Source organism: Bufo bufo, chromosome 5 (genome assembly GCF_905171765.1).
Source record: "Bufo bufo chromosome 5, aBufBuf1.1, whole genome shotgun sequence".
NCBI lineage: Eukaryota > Metazoa > Chordata > Amphibia > Anura > Bufonidae > Bufo > Bufo bufo.
The window spans coordinates 258,814,676-258,837,953 of NC_053393.1; the positions used below are offsets into that span (position 1 = coordinate 258,814,676).

At 43.9% G+C, this 23,278-nt stretch overlaps 1 protein-coding gene across 4 annotated transcripts in view; it reads left to right on the forward strand.

Annotated features, from left to right (window-relative positions):
• Positions 1–23,278, forward strand: part of SLC12A7 (solute carrier family 12 member 7) — a 408,366-nt gene that overhangs the window by 372,125 nt on the left and 12,963 nt on the right. For all 4 annotated transcript variants that reach the window (XM_040432155.1, XM_040432156.1, XM_040432158.1 and 1 more), the window contains 2 exons: positions 2,026–2,133; positions 14,812–14,987. In XM_040432155.1, coding sequence (XP_040288089.1) covers positions 2,026–2,133; positions 14,812–14,987 — 284 coding nt within the window. The remainder of the gene's footprint in view (positions 1–2,025; positions 2,134–14,811; positions 14,988–23,278) is intronic.

A 23,278-nucleotide genomic window follows, 5' to 3' on the forward strand; every position in this document is an offset into this window, starting at 1 on the left:
TCAGTCCAGCGCGTGGCCCGGCCGGGAGAAGACTTCAATCAAGATGGAGCCCGCCCCCTGCCGAAACCAGGAAGTGGACAGCGCGCCGGGAGCAGGTAAGTATGAAACAGCATGTTGAGAATACCCCTTTAAAGTTACTTTTATTCAACCAGCAAGTAATTTTTTGACGGGAAATGACATAGGTGTCTCAAGAGGCATTATTGTGGAAATAAAACATTTCTCAGCTTTTATTTACATTTGAGCAAAAAATACAAGCTATTCCGCACTGTGGAAAATCTCAGAGGACGTGGTCGGAAGCCAAAAGTGACAGATAAGGCACACAAAAGCTCGCTTGGCCTTTGCAAAAGCTCATCTGGACAAAGAAGACGACTTCTGGTCTTCTGTGTTATGGTCAGATGAAACAAAAAATGAATTGTTTGGTCACAATGATGTTTCCTTCATTTGGTGTAGAAAAGGAGACGCCTTCAACCCAAAGAACACCATCCCCACTGTCAAACATGGTGGTGGGAACCTAATGCTTTGGCCTTGGGCACCAGTGGATATTTCAGCATGACAATGACCCAAAACACACAGCAAAAGTGGTGAAGAAATGGTTAGCAGACAACAACATTAATGTTTTGGAGTGGCCCAGCCAGAGTCCAGACTTGAATCCAATTGCGAATCTGTGGAGGGAGCTAAAGATCAGGGTGATGGCAAGAAGACCCTCCAACCTGAAAGATTTGGAGCTCATTGCTAAAGATGAATGGGCAAAAATACCTGTGGAGACATGCAAAAAGCTGGTCCACAATTAGGAAGCGTTTGATTGCTGTAATAGCCAATAAAGGCTTTTCTATTGATTATTGAGAAGGGTATGAATAATTTTGGACTGGACACTTTTTGCTCAAATGTAAATAAAAGCTGAGAAATGTTTTTTTTTCCACAATAGTGCCTCTTGTACATCGTCTTATTATCTTTTGGGAGACACCTATGTCATTTCCCGTCAAAAAATTACTTGCTGGTTGAATAAAAGTAACTTTAAGTCAAAATGTGCCAGGGGTATGAATAATTATGGGCAGCACTGTAGATGTGGTTTATAGTTTACATGTGATCTATATTTAAAGAAATACTGAAATCTTGCCATTTTCTGTGGCCTCTGAGCCTCATAATATAGAATCTAATCCATAAATGAACACAGATTAGAAAACAAAATTACTTTTGTTAGGATATGTTTTTTTTTAGTTAGTAAAAAATAAATAAATAGGTGATTCTTTCATTTTAACTATTGATGGTAATCTCTCATGTACATTAGTCACTAAAATCTGTAGTACTGGCGACACTGACACCGGATCTTATTTATATCTGGATTGGTCCCTCTTGTGTTTCCCTACTATGCCTCTACTGTAATACAATTTTAGGACTGCTGAGCTTGTGTACATAATTTAGAGGGCATTCTGATTGTGAGTCCTGACAATGAATTACAGTGGAGCTTTGTGGTGGCACAGTGGGGGAAGGGAGGGCATGAATCAAGAATGTATATGGCACACTCCCTTTAAAGAGGACCATTACCACAGTCTGTCCTGTCCATCCTCTCTGTACTTCATGTCTCCTCATGAACTCCGCTTCCACAAAGATTCAGCAAAATATCATATTAAACTGGATCATCTGATTCAGGGTCATAATCCCTGACAAGTAGGAGAGGAGGATGAGGCAGCTCTTTACCTCAGTGTTGTAAAGTAACTTGTCCACATGCGTGATCAGGACAGGTTTTGTGTGTACTAATAGGACATCGGCCATTTTGTTTCCCCTGATGATTGCTCCCCAGACAATTAAGCCATTATAAATAATGAAAGGTATTTGGGAATATATTTATAATAAAGTTATATTTACGTATTTTCATTTTCTTAATTCCCGGAGAACCCCTTTAATCTGAGGAGTAGTAGAAGTACTGTACATAGTTTCTGATGGGAGTATATTTTGTGACCTTTGCCTTATGCGTTATAGAGTATTACCGTATTGACTTGCATTTCTTATACATCTACTTTTCAGTTTGAAAATGACATTTCTGCATTTACATATGAGAAGACGCTGATGATGGAACAGAGATCACAAATGCTTAAGCAAATGCAACTGTCTAAGAATGAAAGAGAGAGAGAGGTAATCTTATTTGTTTAAATCTGTGGTTAGTTTGTAATGGATTTCAAATTTTTGGGTGATTTCATTTTTCCATGTTTATTTAAGCCTGTTTTTTTCCTGGAGCCTGGCAGCTGATGATCTCCATCTCTCTGTTCACATACACACACACGTTTGGAGAAAAAAAACAACTATAGGACACCCAAAAAATTTAATTAGCAATCAGGTGATTTTCCTATTTCATGACGTAAAGTCATGATTTTATTAAAGACACGGAGGCGAGTATTGCTATTCTCCTTCTTTACTTCTGACCAATAGCAGCAAAGAAAACATAAAAATATTGAAACATGTCATCAGCCCCTCCCCATAGTCTCTCTATAACAGGCCACACCGCCTGCAAAACCTCCTCTTTCTTTGTAAGTCCAAACCGAAAAGTCCAACAGAACCGCCAACCAGGAACCGGAACAGCCTGGAACCAAAAGCGCCATCCATCCGGAAGCGAACTGGAACAACAGGAACAACTCTGAAGAATCTCCTGAAGCTGTCCACATCACACGATCGGCTGGAACCAAACTGCCGACCCTCCGAACCAAGATGTAGACCACAGGATACCGCCTATTAGGCCGATCTCAACCTGAAACAAGGTGAAAAACAGAACCATGATAGAAGCAAATTGTGACATGCATTCACAAAACAAATGGTTGCGACAAACCTACTCAGGAAAAAACTCATAGAGTTAAAGCAATATGCAAATAATATACAGTCCAAATCATGTCTATTTTAAAAACCCCATAGGGAGGGAAAAAACATAGGGTGGGCAATACTCGCCTCCGTGTCTTTAATAAAATCATGACTTTACGTCATGAAATAGGAAAATCACCTGATTTTATTACAAGACCCGGAGGCTCGTATTGCAAGTTCAAAGTTAAGACAAATTCTCAATAATTGCTGAGAAAACGTGAGGACCTGGCCGAAAATAAAATTCCCTAAACGTGGATACTCTGGACCAGTCCGCCAACTTCAAAATGTCTTCCAGTCTGGCACCAGAAACCGCCAAAGAGGTAGCAGATGCCCCCCTAGCAGAATGTGCCGAAAATATAGAAGTGTCCACGCCCGCCAGCTCCATGATCCACTTCATCCACCTAGCCAGCGTGGGAGTGGTCACTGGGGCAAAAGGACGAATGGTAGACAGGAAAAGCTGCGGAAACTCTCGTGACCGATGAAGAGAAGTACGCGCTTCATATTCTTTCAGGCACGCTACGGGACAAAGAGAAGGCGAGGCCGGGAAAGCAGGATAAGCGACCGATCGTATGTGGGTCTTAGTCCTCCTAGAGATGTCAAAGGAGACCCCATCCGGGGTGTACGAGCGTGCATCATAGTCCAAAGCCCGGACGTCTGAAACCCGCTTGCAGGAAATAAGACAAAAAAGAGTGACCAGCTTCGCCGACAGTTGCCGCAGGGAAAGGTCCGTATTCTGAGGCCAAGAAGATAAAAAGGAAAGGACACAAGATACATCCCAAGTGGCAGAAAATCTAGGCCTAGGAGGACGAGACATCCGAGAACCGCGCAGGAGACGACATACAAAAGGATGTTGCCCCGCAGGAGTACCATCAAAACCTTGATGGGAAGCAGAAATAGCCGACCTGAACAGGCTGATTGTGCGATAAGCCTTGCCCTGGTCAAACAAAGAAGATAGGAAATGTAAGATCTCCGTTACAGGTGCCGATACGGGATCCAAGTTCCTAGCCACGCACCAGCGAGCCCAAGATCCCCAGGCTGATCTGTAAGATCTTCTGGTGCCTGGGGCCCATGCATTTTCCAAAAGGACTCTAGCTGTTCCCGAAACACCTGGGACCTCCCAGGGTCCCCTGAAATCCGACACGCCAACAGGCGCAGGGATCCGTCCAGGAGAAGAGGGTGTAATTGGTGATTCGGACCTCGGAGGAGAGTCTGAGATGTCGGGAGCAGGTACGGGATCTCTATCAACATCTCCAGAAGGTGGGGAAACCATGACTGGGAGTTCCAAAACTGAACCAGTAGCACCAGATCCGCCGAATACCGTCGTACTTGAATCAGGGTCCTGGGAATCAGCTGGAATGGAGGAAATGCGTAGAGCAGATCTCTGGACCAATCCTGCAGAAACGCGTCCACAGCTTCGGCTTCCGGGTCTGGGCGCCAGCTGTAGAAGCGGTCTAGTTGTGAGTTCAGACTGGAAGCAAAGAAGTTGATGCAGAAAGGGCCCCAAACTGACATTAATGAACGGAAAACCGTTGGATCTAACTGCCAGTCGCTGGAATCGGAAAGATATCGAGAACTCCAATCCGCATGAATGTTCTGGACCCCTGGAAGATATTCCGCCAAAACAACCAACTCCTTGTCTAGGCAGTAGTCCCAGAAATCCTTCGCCAAACGAGACAAGATAGTGGAACGGGTTCCGCCCATGCCGTTGATGTACCTCACCGCTGACACATTGTCCATGCGTAATTGGATGCAGGATCTGGCCGTGTCCCTCGTGAAGCTCTTGATCGCGAAAGATCCCGCCAACAGTTCCAGCGCGTTGATATGGAATCCTGCCTCGGCCTCTGACCAACCGCCTCCAGTTGTAATCCCTTCGCAATGAGCTCCCCAGCCTGACAGGCTGGCATCCGAATCCACCACGAAATCCGGACGATGGCCGAAGATAGTCTTGCCATTCCAAGCCTGCAGATTGTGGATCCACCAGGAAGGCTCCTCCTTGGTCTCCTCGTCCAGTGAGATCCAATCCGCGTAGGAAACTCCCGCCCGTAGGTGGGAAATCTTCAGGCGCTGAAGGGCCCGATAGTGAAGCGGAGCCGGAAAAACTGCCTGGATAGAAGAGGCCAGCAGACCGATGATCCTGGCTAGTTGGCGTAAAGGGATCTGGGCAGATGACCTGGCTCTGCACAATTCCTTCCGTATTGACCGAACCTTGGCCGGAGGTAGGCTGAGTGTTCCCGCCGTGGAATCCACCAGAAAACCCAAGAACTCCATCTCGCGAGACGGGATGAGGCAAGATTTCTCCTGATTGATGAGGAAACCCAGAACCGCCAGAAGATCCATGGTCCAATGCAGATGATTCAGCAGTACCGACCGATCCTGAGCCATGATCAGGATGTCGTCCAGATATACGATGAGGCGAACTCCCCTTCTGCGTAGCCATGCCATAGCCGGGCGCATCAGCTTGGTGAAGCACCAGGGAGCTGAAGAGAGGCCGAATGGGAGGCACGTGAACCGCCAAATCCTGTCCTGCCAAGAGAAACAGAGAAGATCCCTGGACGCGTCCTCTACTGGGACAGTAAGATAAGCGTCCTTCAAGTCCAACTTGACCATCCAATCGCCCAACTGTAGAAGGTCCCGAAGGAGATGGATGCCCTCCATCTTGAAATGGCGGTATCTGACAAACGCGTTGAGGGCGCGTAAATTGATTACGGGGCGAAGTTGGCCCCCCTTCTTTGCCACTAGAAATATGTTGCTGATCACCCTGTAAGGGGACACAGGAGCTGGTTCTATGGCCCCTTTGCGGACAAGATCCGACAGTTCTGAGTCGACCAGTATGCGGATTTCCGCTGACAGCACCACAAGGTGTGGATGTGGGATGGACAGCGGGGAGGATGTCAGCTCGATGTGGAAACCCCTGACCGTGGATAGGACCCATTGGTCTGAGGTGATACGGGACCAAGCTGGAGAAAAAAGACGTAATCTGCCCCCTACACAAGCATCTAAAGAACTGGAATGAGTTGGTAGACTCACCGTAGGGGCGTCTGGAATTAGGATTTCCTCTATATCCTCTTGGACGCCAGGAACCTCCTCGTGAAGGGAAAAAAGATGACGGCTCCCGTCTGTGCTCCTGGAAGGTAGATCTCTGCGAAAAGGAGCCTCGACCCGAACCCTGGGGACTGAAACTGGGCACGGCCGGACAGGCGGCCCCTAAAGCTGCCGGCCCTGGTAGAGACCCTACCGTGAAAGACTCTTTTCATGGAGCTTTGGGGCTTGTCAAGGGCAGTGAAAGCCCCAACGAACCTCCCAAGATCCTTAATAAAAGGTTCTCCAAATAATAGGCCCTGGGCCTCTTTACCTGCCTCCGTAAGAGCTAGGTTTGATAGCTTGGGTTCGATTTTGAAAAGAATGGCTTTCCGCCTTTCTATAGCCAGGGACGTATTCACGTTTCCTGCTATGCAAATGGCACGTTGTACCCATTCGCGCAATTCCACAGGGTCAACCTGTTTGTTCTCTGCCTTTGCTACCTCCGCCAGGTCAAATAGTTTGGCTAGCGGCCCAAGTATGTCCAGGAGCTTGTCCTGACAGGACCTTAACGCCGACTCCAGACCCCTACGCGGGTTCCAGCTGGTTTTTGCGAGGAACTGCGTCATTTTGGGGTCAACAGCAGGAGTCTCGCATACCCTGTTAGGGATGACGGGTCTGGGGCATTCCGCCCTAAGCTTATTGCGAGCCTCTTTGGAAAGAGGACAGCGCACTCTAGCCTCCAAATATTTGGAGACGTGCTCCAATGGTAACCACTCAGCCGAGCGGGGGTGGTGGAGCGAGTCTGGGTCGAACAAGGGTTCCCCAGAGGGGTCCGTTAATGATGCAGGCATACCTTCTGCAGCGGACATAAGGGAGCTACACCCGGGTAGGGGGTTATCATCTATGACCCCTGATGGGTCCTCCTCTGCCTCATCAAAGGCATCATCCATGGCCTCCTCATCGGATCCGATATCAGAGTCGGAATCCACATCCTGTAGTGCTCTAGCACTTTTCCAATTGCGCGTGCGTTCTGCCTGACGCGTACAGGCTCTCTTGCGCGGACCAAGCGCGCCAACATTGGTGGAAACATCATCACCTTTACTACGTTTTCTGGAGGCAGATGGCCCTGGCCCGGTGGGTGAGGACACCATGACGGGCTGCGGGGTTTGGGAGGTAGCAGGATGGGCAGCAAGGGCCTGGGCAATTGTTTGGGAAATGACCGAAGTCATAGATCCCATGGCCGCAGCAATGGCGTTTGACAATGACGCCTGAATATCAAAGGACTGATTACCAGGGGTCAGAGTATGACCATCCTCCCCCGAAGGGGTTAATTCAGCTAGAGGAATTTCCTCCTCTGCAGGGCCCTGGCCACTATGCACATTCTTTGGCATATTGAACTTATTGATGGCAAGATATGGCTGTGAAACTGTATCAGTGAACAGCCCTGTTATATGCTGCGATCGGGGAGTAGAGGGTTAATAAGCAGATGTGGAATAAGTACTGGTGATGGGGATTTGCCCCAGGCCAGTAAGAAAGGGGATAAAGCAGAAGAAACCTGAAGAGGTAAGAAGCGGCGGGAAGTCCGGCAAGGAACAGGAGAAGGTCACAGTAAGGCTAAGATAAGATAAGGGTGCAAGCGCTCCACATACAGAGAGGGGGGGGGGGGGGCGCCGAATTAACTCCTTGGTAACCAAACAGGCGATAAAAAACCTAGTAAGAACACAGGGACAAGAAAACCTGTGTAATATACACTCTGTAACAGCCCCAGAAAGGGGGGAAAAGATAAAATACAGATAAAATGAACATTAAAACACTAGATATGTGGGTAACAAATACAGCTCAATAAATCACAGGTACTTATCTCTGCGGTCAGCAGCAAAGAAAGAGGAGGTTTTGCAGGCGGTGTGGCGTGTTATAGAGAGACTATGGGGAGGGGCTGATGACATGTTTCAATATTTTTATGTTTTCTTTGCTGCTATTGGTCAGAAGTAAAGAAGGAGAATAGCAATACGAGCCTCCGGGTCTTGTAATAAAATCATAATTTATCAGAATATAGGGGGTTAAATAAATTTCTGGTTAATACCAGTTAAATCATATCCAGTTCGTAATTAATATCCAACCAAATATCTTGTATACATGTCATCATGGAGAGTGCTGGGGGAAAGAAACTCATCAATATGGATATCAATTATAAACCAGTACATTCAGTTCCGCAGATATAATGGATCAATGCCCAACAAAACAACCTCACCAGGCACTTCATCCAGTAACAGAATTTCAGAGATTCCTTGCTGCCATTTATTCCTTGTTGCCATTTATGCAGTCATAGGGTATTCCCATCTTAAAAAGTGATAGACATATCTCAGGATAACTTTATAATCATGGGGATCTGACCTCGGGGACCCCCACTGCATCTCCTTCAGAGTCTTTTTCCTTTTACTGCTGTGCAGGGAGCTGTACTACAGTCCTATTCAAGTGAATGGGGACGTGTTGCAGTTCCATGCCCAGCTGGGTTCCTGGGAGCTCTGCTGTAGAGAGAAAATTGAAAGTGGACACAACACTAAACTAGCACTAAACTTGAAACTGGAACAGTAGGGGTCAGAGAGGACAGAAAGTGATGTCACATCCTAGCAATATGCCATCACTTTGGAGACAGATCGAGACCTTATGCTTGTTCCAGTTCTTAAAACCCCAATACACAATAGGGCTCCTATCCGGTGTACACCGCGTCTCCAACCACAACTGTTGAAACACCAATACAAAAACAACAACGCAGTGCTGCATAAATGTCAGAAAAATGTATAACCTTAATTTATTCACATAAAAATATAAAAGACTGTAAATGGCGATGACAAACATACACAAATACATAAAATTCACTGTCAGTAGTGACAATATAACATCCCTGTGGACTCAGTACGACCACAACATAATAAGGGGATCCCAAATCTCTAAGCCGCTCTATCATATGGTAACATTACATAATAAAGTGCATAGTGCAACACATATTACCTCTAAAATCACACTCAGTCAAGCGGTAGGGTCACATTTGATTAAAGTCTAAACCTACAAGCAGCAGAGCTACATAAGTAAACATATTACCGACCAGTGATCAGACACCTCGACACACATTTCGCATCACGCTTGTTCCAGTTCTTCTCAACCCATGAGTAGTTCCAAGTGGAACAAGGGCCATGTCTCCCCTAGCTCCCATCACCACCGCATCACCACCTTTTGCTATTAAGTGGATCTGAACCATGCTAATGCATCATAATGTCTCTTTAATCTAGTTGTATTCCTTCACATATGAAGTATGACCTTTATTAACTACCAGAATTCTGATTAGTTTTATGAGACGCTGTATGAACTACATGCTTCCTGGTTCAAATCGGTTCTTTTGGGCTGGAATTTTGTAAGATGGTCATTTTGGAGAAAGCTTGTTCTGAGTACTCCTGTCTGTCTTTTCTTCTAAACTTCTTAAACTTTGTTTCTTCCTTTGCAGACTTCTAGTTTCCATTCTGCAATCTTCTTTTCAAATTCAAATTGTATTTGTTCATTGTTTCCTCATTAAAGTGGAACTCCAAATGCAGCCAGTCTGAGCACACACAGCTGCAATGTAAAGGCATAGGGTGGGACAGAATGGCAGCTAGAGCCACTAGAAAGTGTGCTTCAGACTACCTCAAGCTTCATTTACAGATTACACTACCACTGCAGTCACCCATATCTGTGCCATGAAGGAGCAGAGCTAAAAATTACCAACACTGAAGAAAGTAAATAGCAGATAGGCACCAACCCCCCACATCAACTGGAATTCCACTTTCCTTTTTTTTTAAAATACAGATCTAATACTGTCTGGATTTTCTGATAATTATTTAAACCAGATTTTACATAAAAAATAAAAAAATACTAAAACAGTGACCCAAAATGGCATAATTTGTCGCATTTAGGGTTTCTACACTTTTTTCCGGCATGCTCGAAAAGGGGGCAGGGCTTAGCAGAATGGGCAAAGATTTGTGGGAAAGGGGACGGGCCAACAAATGCTGGAACAATTCTGGCATAAATATCTGTTTCAAAGTAAGACAACCAGTAGTTGGTATAGGGTGAGAGAAAACTGTCTGTCCATGCACCAGATTTATCATCCAGCCCGTGCCCCTGTGATAAATCTGGTGCAGGTCTAGATAGCATGTCTAAGCTTATGACATCTTTACGATTCGTAAATCTGGGCCTGTCTTCAATGTGTTTGAGGGGTAGTGCAAGAGCTTTTAAAACCTGTCTTTAAAACTTGTGGATACATGGTTTAATACATTATATGTTACTAACCAATGACTTGCCTGTATCCAGAATCCCTCTGTAGATCAGTCTCACATGCAGGCACATGACAATGCTCCTGGTGCTTCCTTCCTGCTTGTGTGACATCACATGCATATGATTATCTCCACTTTACCCTTCCCTGGAGTACTAGATATCACACATCCTATCCTTTTTTTCTGCCTGCTATCGCTGCTCTGTCCTAGCTCTTCACTCTCCCCACCTTCCTCACAAGGGGGACTGCTTTACATTCTGGGCGCTTGACAGCAGATTCTGCTATGTCAGTAGCACAAGGGTATCTTACTAGGAGAACCTGTGTTCTCTATGAAGAAAGGGAGCAATTACAACACTAACTCACACAGGGCATGCATGCATCTGTAAACAGAGGCAGTGTGTGTGAGAGGAGAGATGAATCATGGGAACATTCTTGATTCCCACAGCAAGCCCTGGCATCATGCAAACAACTGCACTGCAGAACTAAGCAGTATAATGAATGTAATGAAAAAAAAAAAAAAAAAACTTTTTTGATGTCATCATTTTCTGATCATTCAGACACATATAGGTAAACTGGAAAACATCCTACAAATGGTTGGTAAGAGTACATTGCTGTTACTGGGACTTCTCCTACTATGTAAATGAGTTATAAACAGAAGCTCTGAAACATATTCAGTCAATTAGCTATTTCTTAGCTTAATAGAATGGTATTTTTAGTATGCATTTTTCCTTTCTTAAAGGCGTTTTCCGGGAGTACAGTATTGATGTCCTATCTTTTAGGATCATCGGTCACATGGCCTATGTGAAGCTCAATCCCTCGCAAGTGAATGTGCCTGGCTGCACTATCAAGCACAGCCACTATACAATCTGTGGCACTGTGCTTGGTATGCTGTGAGGTGAGGGCACAACACACGTCTTCAGCTGATCGACAGCAATGCTGTGTTGGACTCCAACCAATCAGATATTGATAATCTATCCAGAGGATAGGTAATCTATATTGTACTCCCAGAAATCTCTTTAAAGTCCAGTTTACAATGTTCATTTTCTAATAAAAGTCACGTGACCAAAACATTTGTGTGACTTTGTCTGCAACTATCTGTTATGCAACTACATTGACAATCAGTAGATATGATGACGTGCAACAGATGTCACAGAAGCTTTGCAGTTCCTTTGCAGTATGCTTTTTTAGCCTAAGGGACTGGCACTTGCCTGCAGAATGCACTAATATAACAACCTACTGAAGTTCAATATAGTGTGATTTTATATTTTTTTACTGTTCGTCTAAAATATTAGCCTGTGATTTCCTTTCATTCTTAAACAATGTGTTGATATTGCATAAGTTGCCAATTGTTGTGTAACTGTACTTTCTCAAGGATCCTTTTCTGTAGCAATTACATTGTCTTTTTAGAAACCTTCTAATCATCTTATGTAATGTGCACTGGACAATCTTTATGTCCCAGATCCAGAGCATTACAGATGAGTCACGTGGTTCAATTAGAAGAAAAATCTACTCTATTCCACGACCAGTGGCGCAGGACTCTTACTCTCTGCTACCTAATGACAAACCACTTAATGAGGTAGTACAGGCATTGTCATCCCATTGTGCAGTTTTTCCTTGGTGAAACAATTAAAGTGCCAGAGTTTTCCCTTTAATAAATTGTACTTTATTTTTTCCTAAGTATTTTTCTTTTCTTCTATTTGGTTTGAGAGAGTGAAACACTTTTCTGGTTAATGTTCATTTTCCTTGTTCCATTTGAGCTGCTGCAGTGACATCTTTAGGCTGGTTAATGTTTTAAAGAAAGCTAAATCATGTATATCAAGAATAATAAATGTATTATAATTGCTGTCACAAAATTGGTCCGTGACCGCCTAAGATAGGCACTGAGCAATAGCAGTTGTCGCTGGTGAGCAGTTTATTGGAGGTCTTACATGAAGTTGCAGGTATAGTTACAGATATTCCAAGTTCCCATATTGAAGCAAATCCAGGAGGAAAGACCACCTCAGCTTGCTCTCATATCTCCCAAAATCTGACTACTACCTCCAGTCTCAGAGAGATCCAGAAACACATCCCCTCTCCCTTGTCTGTAATATCACTAGCAAATCATCCAGCTTTTCAAATGAAAACTTCTGATGGTACTGCCAAATGGTGTGGCTGTCTACATGCACCAAGCCATGCCCACCCCTGGCAGCCAGTGGTTGCACAACTTTACAGCAAAACCATGAAGCCATCGGTCACTGCAGGTGTGCAGCACTTTGCTGCATGCAGTGGTGTACCCTTAACATAAATGACTTTTTTACCTCAAAATGTATGCAGTTAAATAAAAGAATATGATCCGAAGGTGTCCAGAGCTTTTAAGTGCTTGTTTTTACATGTGTCCATGTATGGATATGTGATTTGTATTTAAAATATTAACCATAATTAGGGTTAATTAATTGAATTGTAATGGTTAATTTTGCACAAGAGGATTAGTAAAATATATAATGTATGTAGAACTTGGTAAGCAATGCACATTTATGTGTGTATAATTCTTCTCATGTAGGACATTGAATTTTTATGTTTGGAATATTTTAGCCCTAAATCCTTGTAAACCAGTTTCACTAATTCTAGTTTAATGGTCTTGCCTTGCACCAGTAGAGTCTGTTTGCATCTGATCATACTCTGGCTCTTTAAACTTACCATTTGACAAATGTTTTCCCACTTTCCCAGCGTCCTAATGCCATGTTCCCATTGTGCTGTACATTTTGTGTTGTGCTATTATTATTGTCCAGGGGTTGTCGAGCCATGTAAGAAGTACTGTAGTTTGTGTTGCAAATTAAATTAGATTAAAATGATGTGGCCTGACAACCCCTTTGAATTATTAGTTACTAGAGATAACATTTCTGAAAATTACTGTGTTATATCTACTCCGTCATTTTTCCAAGTTGCTGCACTGGATTGGTTAAATAAACTGCCTTCTAGTAAACTCCATAAAGTGTTCCAAAAAAGCAATTTGTGTATGTAAGGATTAGATCAGAAATTCAAGCTAATAAGGATGTGGAAAGACAAATGCTAATTAATCGGAAACTGTGGCCCCACACTGCAGGAAGCCTTCTAGCGACATAGGAGAAGAGTAAGCTCAAGAAGAGAGGAGGAAGTAAAAAAAAATTTAAACAAGTAAAATGCTTTTAACACCTTTTCATATAAACTGAAGAACCTTTTTATATAGCACAACAATTATCGTTTAATATGCCCATGTGATTTAAAGGGGTTCTTTCAGCAGACAGCCCCTTTTAATGAAGAAACGGGTGTGATGATCAGCTGAGTGCCAAGGGTCCTGTGGGTATTGCCAGGGAAAGCAGCAATTTCCCACTCATATCATTATAAAAATGAATGGTAATCCATGTAACTCCTTGGTAGGTGTATGGGGAGTGGCTGGATTGTACAGAGCACTTCTCTGATATGTATCATAGAGGTAGGACCCCAGCAGGGGATGCAGCTCTTTGATGTACATATGCGTTAATAGGGCATACAGCTGTAGACTGTATGAATTAAGACAACCTCTTAACTTAAATATGTATGAATTTTGTATTTGCAATAGTTTAACAATAGAAAAAGCTGGATGTTAACTAACAAAAACCATGTAACCTCTGAAAATGTAATAAAATGATCTTCCTGTTGACTTCATTTGTGGAAATCCAGCTATGAGGAAGGCCTGCTTATTCACTGTCCAGGCACCTCATTCTACGTTTTGAACACAGATTGAGTTTTGCCAGAATATTTTCTTTAATCTGTGTCATTTGATCTTGTATATATACATATATACAATATAGTATTGAAATCATAGCTGGCTCCAGGAATATATAGGCCCTTGGGTCAGAATTGACCCGTTGTCTACTCCACCCTGAGGTTAACCATATAATGCATGTTTACCAATCTCATTATTCATGTTGGGCCTACCTGACCCTGGCATCTGGCCAGGTTTCATTGGTGCTAACAACCATCCTGAGTAAAATATGAACATGCTCACCAAGTCCTGCTGGGGTCCTTATTATAAGGTCTGAACTAAAGTTACATGTAAAATGTAAGGTGCTCTATTTTTTTACAGTAGTATAACATAAATGTTTTATTTTACTAGATTAAAAAATCTACTGTATTACAGTTGCAGGTTTGAAAGTGTGTTCTTGTAGTTAAGCAGCTAAAATTGTCAAAATATTAAAGGGAATCTGTCACCTTGAAAATGCATTATAATATGCAGGCAGCATGGTATAGAGCAGGGGGAGCTGTGCAGATTGATATATAGTTTTGTGGAAAAAGAATCACCTAAATTCCTGCTCATTTTGAGCTTTGAAGTCAAGAAGGTGGTCCTATCAGTGACTGACAGCCTTCCCTCTACAACTGCATACAGAGATAGCCGTCAGTCACTCATAGGACCATCTCCTTGACTTCAAAGCCCAGAATATAAATTAATCTTTTTCCAAAAAACTATATATCAGTCTGCTCAGCGCATCCATCTCTATAACATGCTGCCTACAGCTCAAACACCATGTTCAACATGACAGGTCCCCTTTAAGTAGTATATCGAAGTCAATGGAAACGTTTGACACTTCATTGATTCCCTCATTTTATATCTTCTCTTCTGCTTTATTTACTTTGTTCAGGCACAGCTTATCCACGACAGGAATACTGCATCACATTCTGCAGTGATTGCCAGATCAAGTAATGCAGCACCAGAGAGAGTTCAGATGACCTGGACTAAAGAAAAATTTACTGCTGAGAAACACAAGGTTAAAGATCTGAATGCAGCAGGATACAGGGACATATTTAACATGAAACCGTAAGTAACATTAACAAAGGCATCACCCACCTCTTTATGCTGCCAATGAATAGTGTCATTATCCTGCTTTAAATAAGGCCATAATGAAGGTGCCAATTTAAATGTTCAAACAGCATTGTATGGTTCATCTAACCATGCCATAAGAGCACTAAGTGTCTATTCACACTGCCCTTACAGTGTACGTTTAATGTAATGATAAATATATCCATATGCTCCCATTCATGGCAAAAGCGTGACCTCCATCAGGCCAGCAAAGAAAAAGGGGGTCAGTCAGCGCATCCCAATGTGCAGGTGCACGTCGCCATGGCTAGAAACACAAAGAAAAAAAAAACATAATGCAACAGCACTCTGCAAACCTATTCTGCAAAAATATTCTGGTGCTAATACTATGCCTATTTTATAAATTTGGGATTATTGGCAAATACATTTTGTACAAAATTGTTTGTGCCCGTCTGCCGGTGTCAAGGCAATCCCTATAAGACTGGAACCTAACACTAAATCCTACCTGTTATGTGCCATACTGGCCACCATAAAATACAGGGAATGCAGGTTCCACATGCATGCTGAGTCCACTCTGCCTTTTACAACTCTTGGTGCCATAATGGCCTCCATTAACCCGTATAGGATCCGCGTCGTACATTGGGGGGGGGGCTGGGGGGTGCAGGAGCTGCGCCCGCCCAATTAGCAGCACGGGCCTGGACGTCACTGACAGCCAAGCCCCTGCTGCATACTTTGGCATCGGTGAAAACACTAATGCCAGCGTATTAACCCCTTATATGCTGCGGTCAAAGCTGACCGTGGCATGCAGAGGATTTGCGGAGAGTACGGGTGCCCTCCGCATCTCTATCGGGTCAGTGACAGGGACCCGATGGCAAAGAAGGCAGCACAATTTTTTCCATAGGAGAACATCAGAGCTTTCCTTCTACGGAAGCCTGTGAGATCCAGCCCCTTAGGAAGGGTCTCACAGGCAGGCTGTCAGCATAAAAGTTAACAGGCAATGCATTACAATACAGGATGTATTGTAATGCATTGCAGAGGGGATAAGACCCCAGAAGTTAAAGTCCCAGAGTGCAACAAAAATAAAAAGTGTTTTTCATAAAAATAAAAAAGCCCCTTTCCCAAAATTTCAAGATTTGCTTCTAAACTTCTAAGCCTTTTAACGTCCCCAAAAAATAAAATGGCATTCACAAAATGATTAGACATGAGCAAATTTCCACTTATGAAATTCATTCACACATTTGGCGGTAAAAGGTGAATTGCGTTATGGATTCTGTTACCACGGACCATAACACAATTCTATGCCTTTAGATGCATTCAGTTATTCATGCCGTCATAATAGAAGTCTATGGGCTGCAAAACGGATTTGTCTCGTTTCCATTATGCAGGAGAGGATTCCCCTGCATAACACAAATGGGACAGATCAGTTTTGCAGCCCATAGACTTTTATTATGACAGAATAAATAACAGAATGCCTCTAAAGGCATTCAGTCATAGAATTGCGTTATGGTCCGTGGTAACGGAATCCATAATGCAATGCACCTTTTACCAGCAAACGAAGTGTGAACAAATTTCAAAATATGAAATTTGCTCATCTCTAGAAATGATCCAAACATAAAGTAGACATATGGGAAATTTAAAGTAATAACTATTATATGAGGTATCACTATCTGTTTTAAAAGCAGAGAAATAGAAATTCGTAAAGTTGCGAATTTTTCCATTTTATTTGTAAATTTGGGATTTTAATTTTTTTTTTTAAAATATTGACTGAAATTTTACCACTATCATGAAGTACAATGTGTCACGAGAAAACAATCTCAGAATGGCTTGGATAAGTAAAAGCGTTCCAAAGTTATTACCACATAAAGTAAGGGAGGGAAGATGCAAATGAGCTCTTAACAATCTCTGCCTCTAATGCCACCAGATGTAAGGCAGCTATCCTATAAGTCAATGTTCAGCTCTTAAAATAAGCCTTGAGACATGACTTAGATATTAAATAAGCCAGCACCTCATCTGCAGACAGCTGTTTCGGGGTGATTGTCCCTCATCAGTGCAGAGCAGAGAGTACTGGCTTAACTGGGTGAGAGGCCTGTGTCCAGGTAAGGGCCACGGGCACACAACTTGCACCAATTAAAATCAGCCTATTGGGCAGAGAGGCTAGTCAGGTGTGCAATTCTAAATGGAGTCAGCAACACCTCCAGTACAAACTGCAAAGTAAAAGGGGGTTAGTCAGCACAAGGACGGATCAGGTATTCCGGTATTTTGAATGCCGGATCCGGTACTAATACATTCCTTTGGGGAAAAATGCCGGATCCGGCATTCAGGCAAGTCTTCAGTCTTTTTTTCCGCCGGAGATACGGCATGCAACGGTTTTATCTTTTGCCTGATCAGTCAAAACGACTGAACTGAAGACATCCTGATGCAAACTGAACGGATTACTCTCCATTCAGAATGCATGGGGATATGCCTGATCAGTTATTTTCCGGTATAGAGCCCCTAGGACGGAACTCTATGCCGGAAAAGAAAAACGCTAGTGTGAAAGTACCCTTAAATTTTCCATATGTCTACTTTATGTTGGCATCATTTTGTAAATTTCATTTATATAGGATGTTAGAAGGCTTAGAATTTTAGAAGCAACTTTTAAAAATTTCCAAAACCATTTTTTTAAGCACCAATTTAGTTATAAGGTGATTTTGAGGGGCTTATGTAATGGAAACCACCCATAAATGATCTCATTGTAGAAACTACACCTCTCAAATTATTCAAAACTGATGTTACAAACTTTGTTAACCCTTGAGATGTTCCACAAGAATTAAAGAAAAATAGAGGTGAAATTTCAGAAATTTTTAAGTTTTCCATTTTCTTTCCTTTTTTCTGTAATATAAGAAGGGTTAAAAGAAAAATAAACCTCAATATTTATTACCCTGATTCTGCAGTTTCCAACCCCCCAAAAATGTGCTAAAAAATGGTCGTATAAGCGTATTGCAGGGTTCAAACGGGAAGCAGCGCCATAGGGCTTTTGGAGGATAGATTTTGCAGGATTGGCTTTTGGGAGCTATGTCTCATGAAGACACCCTGAGGTGTACCCCTACAGTGGAAACCCCCACAAAGTGACCCCATTCCGGAAACTACACCCTGTCAAAGGATTTAAAAGAACTCTGCTATAAAAATACCCCACCCACATTTTTCACTTTCACAAGGGGAAACAGGACAAAATGCACACCACATGTTGTTCCCCATTTCCCCATGAATACGCCAACACTCCACATGTGCTCAAAAAATTATGTATGAGCGCATGGCAGGGCTCTAGAGTCAAACAGCTAAATATGGATTTTGCTGACCTGGATTGGCAGACATGGATTTTAGGTGCCATGTCGCATTAAATAAATTCCTGAGGTCCCCAGAAATGAAAAACCCCAACAAGTGACCCCATTTTGGCAAGAGTACCCCCGTACGAACATTTTAAGTGGTGGAAAGGGTACTTTTCAGCAAATAGGTGTCTCACAGAAGACTTATGAAAGCATTTCAAAGCACACATTTGTAAAAATGAATAATTACTAGCAGACCCCCAATTTTTCACTTTCACAAGGGGTAAGAGGAGAAAATGCACCACAGTATGTGTTACCAATTTTCTCCCTATTCTGGAAACACCCCATATATGCTTGTAGCCTGCTGTATGGGCGCACAGCAGGGCTCTAAAGGCAAACTGCAAAATATGGATTTTGCAGGCCTGAATTGGCAGACATGGATTTTAGCTGCCATGTCGCATGTAAAACAAATTACTGAGGTCCCCGGAAATTTAAAACCCCAAGAAGTGACCCCATTTTGGAAAGTGCACCCCTTTTCAAACATCTTAAGGGGTGGAAAGGGCACCTTTGACCAAACTGGTGTTTTACAGAAATAAATATGTACTACTAAATTAGAGATATAAGGTGGTAAAATTACAGGATACATTAAGGATAAAATTTAATTAATACTCCATGAATGAGTGGTAGATTCTGAAACAATCCTTTATACACAGGCCAGGTATTTCAGGGCAGGTTTTGCAATGGTATATGGTGTCTTTCCTTATCCCCCTTTTAGAACACGTCCGGCATCCCTTCCTCGCTGTTTGGGGGACTTCACCAGGGAATGTTGCCCTGGTAAAACTCGGGCACCGTAACTTGCAGAAGTACTGGGGCCCTCCATTGATTGATTTGTAAGAATTAGGGCCTTTATCACCACCTCTTGAAATTGTAGGAATGTTCTTGTCGGGCTTCTAGATCTAAATAGCATGTACACATTGTACAGCACCATCTGTACAGTGTGCATGGCCAGCTTTTTGTACCACAGTTTTGTCTTTCGTGTGGCACTGTAGGGCTTCAGAACTTGATCTGAAAGATCAATCCAGCCCATGTGCCTATTTGTGGTCCAGGATGCAGTCTGGCTTTGGGGGTAGTGGTTGTGGTTAGTGATGAGCGAATTTCATATTTTGAAATTCGTTCACACTTCGTTTGGTGGTAGAAGGTGAATTGAGTTATGGATTCCGTTACCACGGACCAGAACGCAATTCTATGACGGAATGCCTTTAGAGGCATTCCGTTATTCATTCCGTCATAATAGAAGTCTATGGGCTGCAAAACGGATCCGTCCCATTTCCGTTATGCAGGGGAGTCCTCTCCTGCATAACGGAAACGGGACGGATCCGTTTTGCATTCCATAAACTTCTATTATGACGGAATGAATAACGGAATGCCTTTGAGTGGAGTAGAGGTGAACTTTTTAATGGCACAGTAACAGGTCTCTGAGAGCCAGAATTCTTGTTGTTTCTCAGGTGTTCAAATACTTATGTTCAGCAGTGAAAGACGAATAAATTCTTTTAAAAATCATACAATGTAATTTCCTGGGAATGCACCTACAATGTGAATTGGGAGAACTTGCAAAAATCGCAGGGTGTTCAAATACTTCTGTTCCTCACTATATACACTCACCTAAAGAATTATTAGGAACACCTGTTCTATTTCTCATTAATGCAATTATCTAGTCAACCAATCACATGGCAGTTGCTTCAATGTATTTAGGGGTGTGGTCCTGGTCAAGACAATCTCCTGAACTCCAAACTGAATGTCAGAATGGGAAAGAAAGGTGATTTAAGCAATTTTGAGCGTGGCATGGTTGTTGGTGCCAGACGGGCCGGTCTGAGTATTTCACAATCTGCTCAGTTACTGGGATTTTCACGCACAACCATTTCTAGGGTTTACAAAGAATGGTGTGAAAAGGGAAAAACATCCAGTATGCGGTAGTCCTATGGGCGAAAATGCCTTGTGGATGCTAGAGGACAGAGGAGAATGGGCCGACTGATTCAAGCTGATAGAAGAGCAACGTTGACTGAAATAACCACTCGTTACAACCGAGGTATGCAGCAAAGCATTTGTGAAGCCACAACACGCACAACCTTGAGGCGCATGGGCTACAACAGCAGAAGACCCCACCGGGTACCACTCATCTCCACTACAAATAGGAAAAAGAGGCTACAATTTGCACGAGCTCACCAAAATTGGACTGTTGAAGACTGGAAAAATGTTGCCTGGTCTGATGAGTCTCGATTTCTGTTGAGACATTCTTTAGGTGAGTGTATATAAATTGTTATTCTGCTGCACTAACTTTCTGACCTCCCGTTTTTGTTCTGACAGGGTTTCTGCTATTTTTACTCCGACATTTGTCGGGACTGATGTTGGATGGTCTACACTAGTCCTAACCAGCGCCTCAGTGTGATTCTCAGTCCTTCCACGCCTTTAGCAAGTTTACATGATATATTTATTCTGGTTTTCTCCGCCCAGGCCGATATATTTTATAATTAACTTCGCCCACTATTTCTGAACTTCATAGAGCCCTTGCCACTTGCCAGAAACTTACTCTCAGCAGTGGGTACGAGTACTGGGTAAGAACTCTATCTCCTGGGGAAAAGGTCCTAACTGTGGCCTTTCTATTATACCCACGGCTCTGAGCTGCCTGAGCCTCTACTAGATGTTCTGTCACAATGGGCATTACTGATGCAATCCGGTACTGCATATCTGCAATGTGTTCTATTACACTCTTATGAGGAGTAGGCTCCTGCTCCCATGTCTCTTTACTAATGTCCAGCAGGCCTCTGGGATGTCTGCCATATAACAGTTCGAACGGGGAAACACCCTTTGAGGACTGGGGTACCTCTCGGATGGCGAAAATCAAATATGGCAGCAACATATCCCAGTCCTTCCCATCTTGAGACAATACCCTTTTTAACATACTCTTTAGGGTTTTATTAAACCTTTCCACTAGCCCATCTGTTTGGGGGTGGTACACTAATGTATGTATCTGCTTGATTCGAAGCAGCTTGCATAACTCCTTTGTCACTTTGGACATAAAATCCGTAAGGATCTCTTTGGGCAACCCAATGCAGCAAAACATGGCAAATAGTTCCCTGGCAATAAGTTTGGCTGAGGTATGGCGGAGACGAATGGCCTCCGGATACAGAGTCGCATAGTCCAACACCACTAAAGTGTTAGTGGCCCCGGACTGACACTGACACTCTGAACACGACTCACAGAACCTCCTAACCTCTTCATAGACACCAGCCATATGGGGAAACACCACTTTTGCGCCCAGTTGTTGGGCTACCCCATTGACTATAGTCACTCTCTTTCTGGCCCGTACCAGAGTGTAGTCCTGGAGTTGGGCGGTCCTGAACCTGTCCCGGGACACCTCTAGCTCCGGTATAGATGTGGCCTCTGCTGCCTCACCGGCCAATACCTCTAGGGGAAGCATATTGTGGTTACGCTGTGGCCCTATGATGGGGACCCATATGGCTGGTACCCCGGAATCGGGGTCTTCGGGTTCAGGACCCAGAGAGTCTTTCTCCACAAGAGATCTCACTCCATCCTTCCATAAGGTCCAGAATTTGGGTAAGCCTCTTCCCAAAATAGCCCCGTATGGAAGATTCTTTACCACTCCCACCATGTGCTGTACCTCCCAGCCCAGCATGGCCATGACAACCATCGCCGTCGGATACTTTATACCCATGGATACAGATAACAGAGACTTTTTGTTCAGAGGGATTTTTCTGACAAACCAGTGACCCGTGTACTAGGGTCACTAGACTCCCGGAGTCTAACAGTGCGTTAATTCGGTACCCGTTAATAGACACCTGGCACATTGGAGGTTCACCAGCGCTCAGCAGGGTGTCTGTGATACCGACAGGCCTGGCGTAGAATGAGGACCGCCGTGCAACCCCGCAGTCCATGGGTTCAGTGGTCAAAGGGCAGTTAGCAGCCCTTTGTCCAGGCCCCTGGCACCGCCAGCATCGTATAAATGTTTCTTCACGAGCCCACGGGGCACGCTTAGTGGGCCTTTGGGTTGCATTTTCCCCTGCTTGGGACTTTCTCCCAGTCTCTATAAGTGGGGTTGGGGTGTCACCTGTTTTTGAGAAGTGTCCTGCACCAAATCATGGGTGGCAATGTACCGCTCAACCAGGCTGACCAACTAGTCGAGGTTTCTCAGGTCCCCCTGACCCACCCAATGCTAAATGGCCACTGGCCGAGTACGCACAAACCAAACCACCACCACCCGCTCTATCATCTGCTCTGGGCCGAAAGACTCAAGCTGGAGCCATTTCTTTGCAAGGTGCAACAGATCATAAGCCTGCAACCTGGCAGGCCGAGACTCTACAAACGCCCACTGGTACACTCTCTGGGCTCGCACATATGTATTGACCCCCATGCGGGCCAGGACCTCACCTTTAAGCCATAGTTCTGAGCGTCCTCATGGCTGAGGTCAAAGTAGACCTTCTGTGCATCCCCCACCAGAAACTGAGCCACTTCAGCCCACTGGTCAGGCGGCAGAGTCTCCTGCTCTGCTGTTCATTTAAAAACTGTCAGAAAGGCCTCCACGTCGTCTTCTGGAGTCATCTTCCTCAATGCTGACCGAACTTTATCCTGGGCCTCTGGCTGGAGCTGGGTCGCCGCTGGTGGTGTCTCCCTCAGGGCCGCATTCTGCTGTAGCAACAGGCTGTTGGTCTTTTGCTGTTGTGCATAGGCCTGCTGTTGCTGAACATTGTTCTGTTGTTGCTGCTTCAGTATTTCCGCCATCTCAGCTGCTGGCCTAGGTTAGAACTTTGCTGGTTTAATCCGGACATGCGAACACTGTGGTCTGCCTGCATCCTCCACCATATGTAATGCCGTGGGCTCCTATGACCAGTTTTAAAGACAGGCAGGGACACAACAGAGTCACTTCAACACGGTTTATTGCTTGTTCCAGCCAACTTACAATTCAGTTCA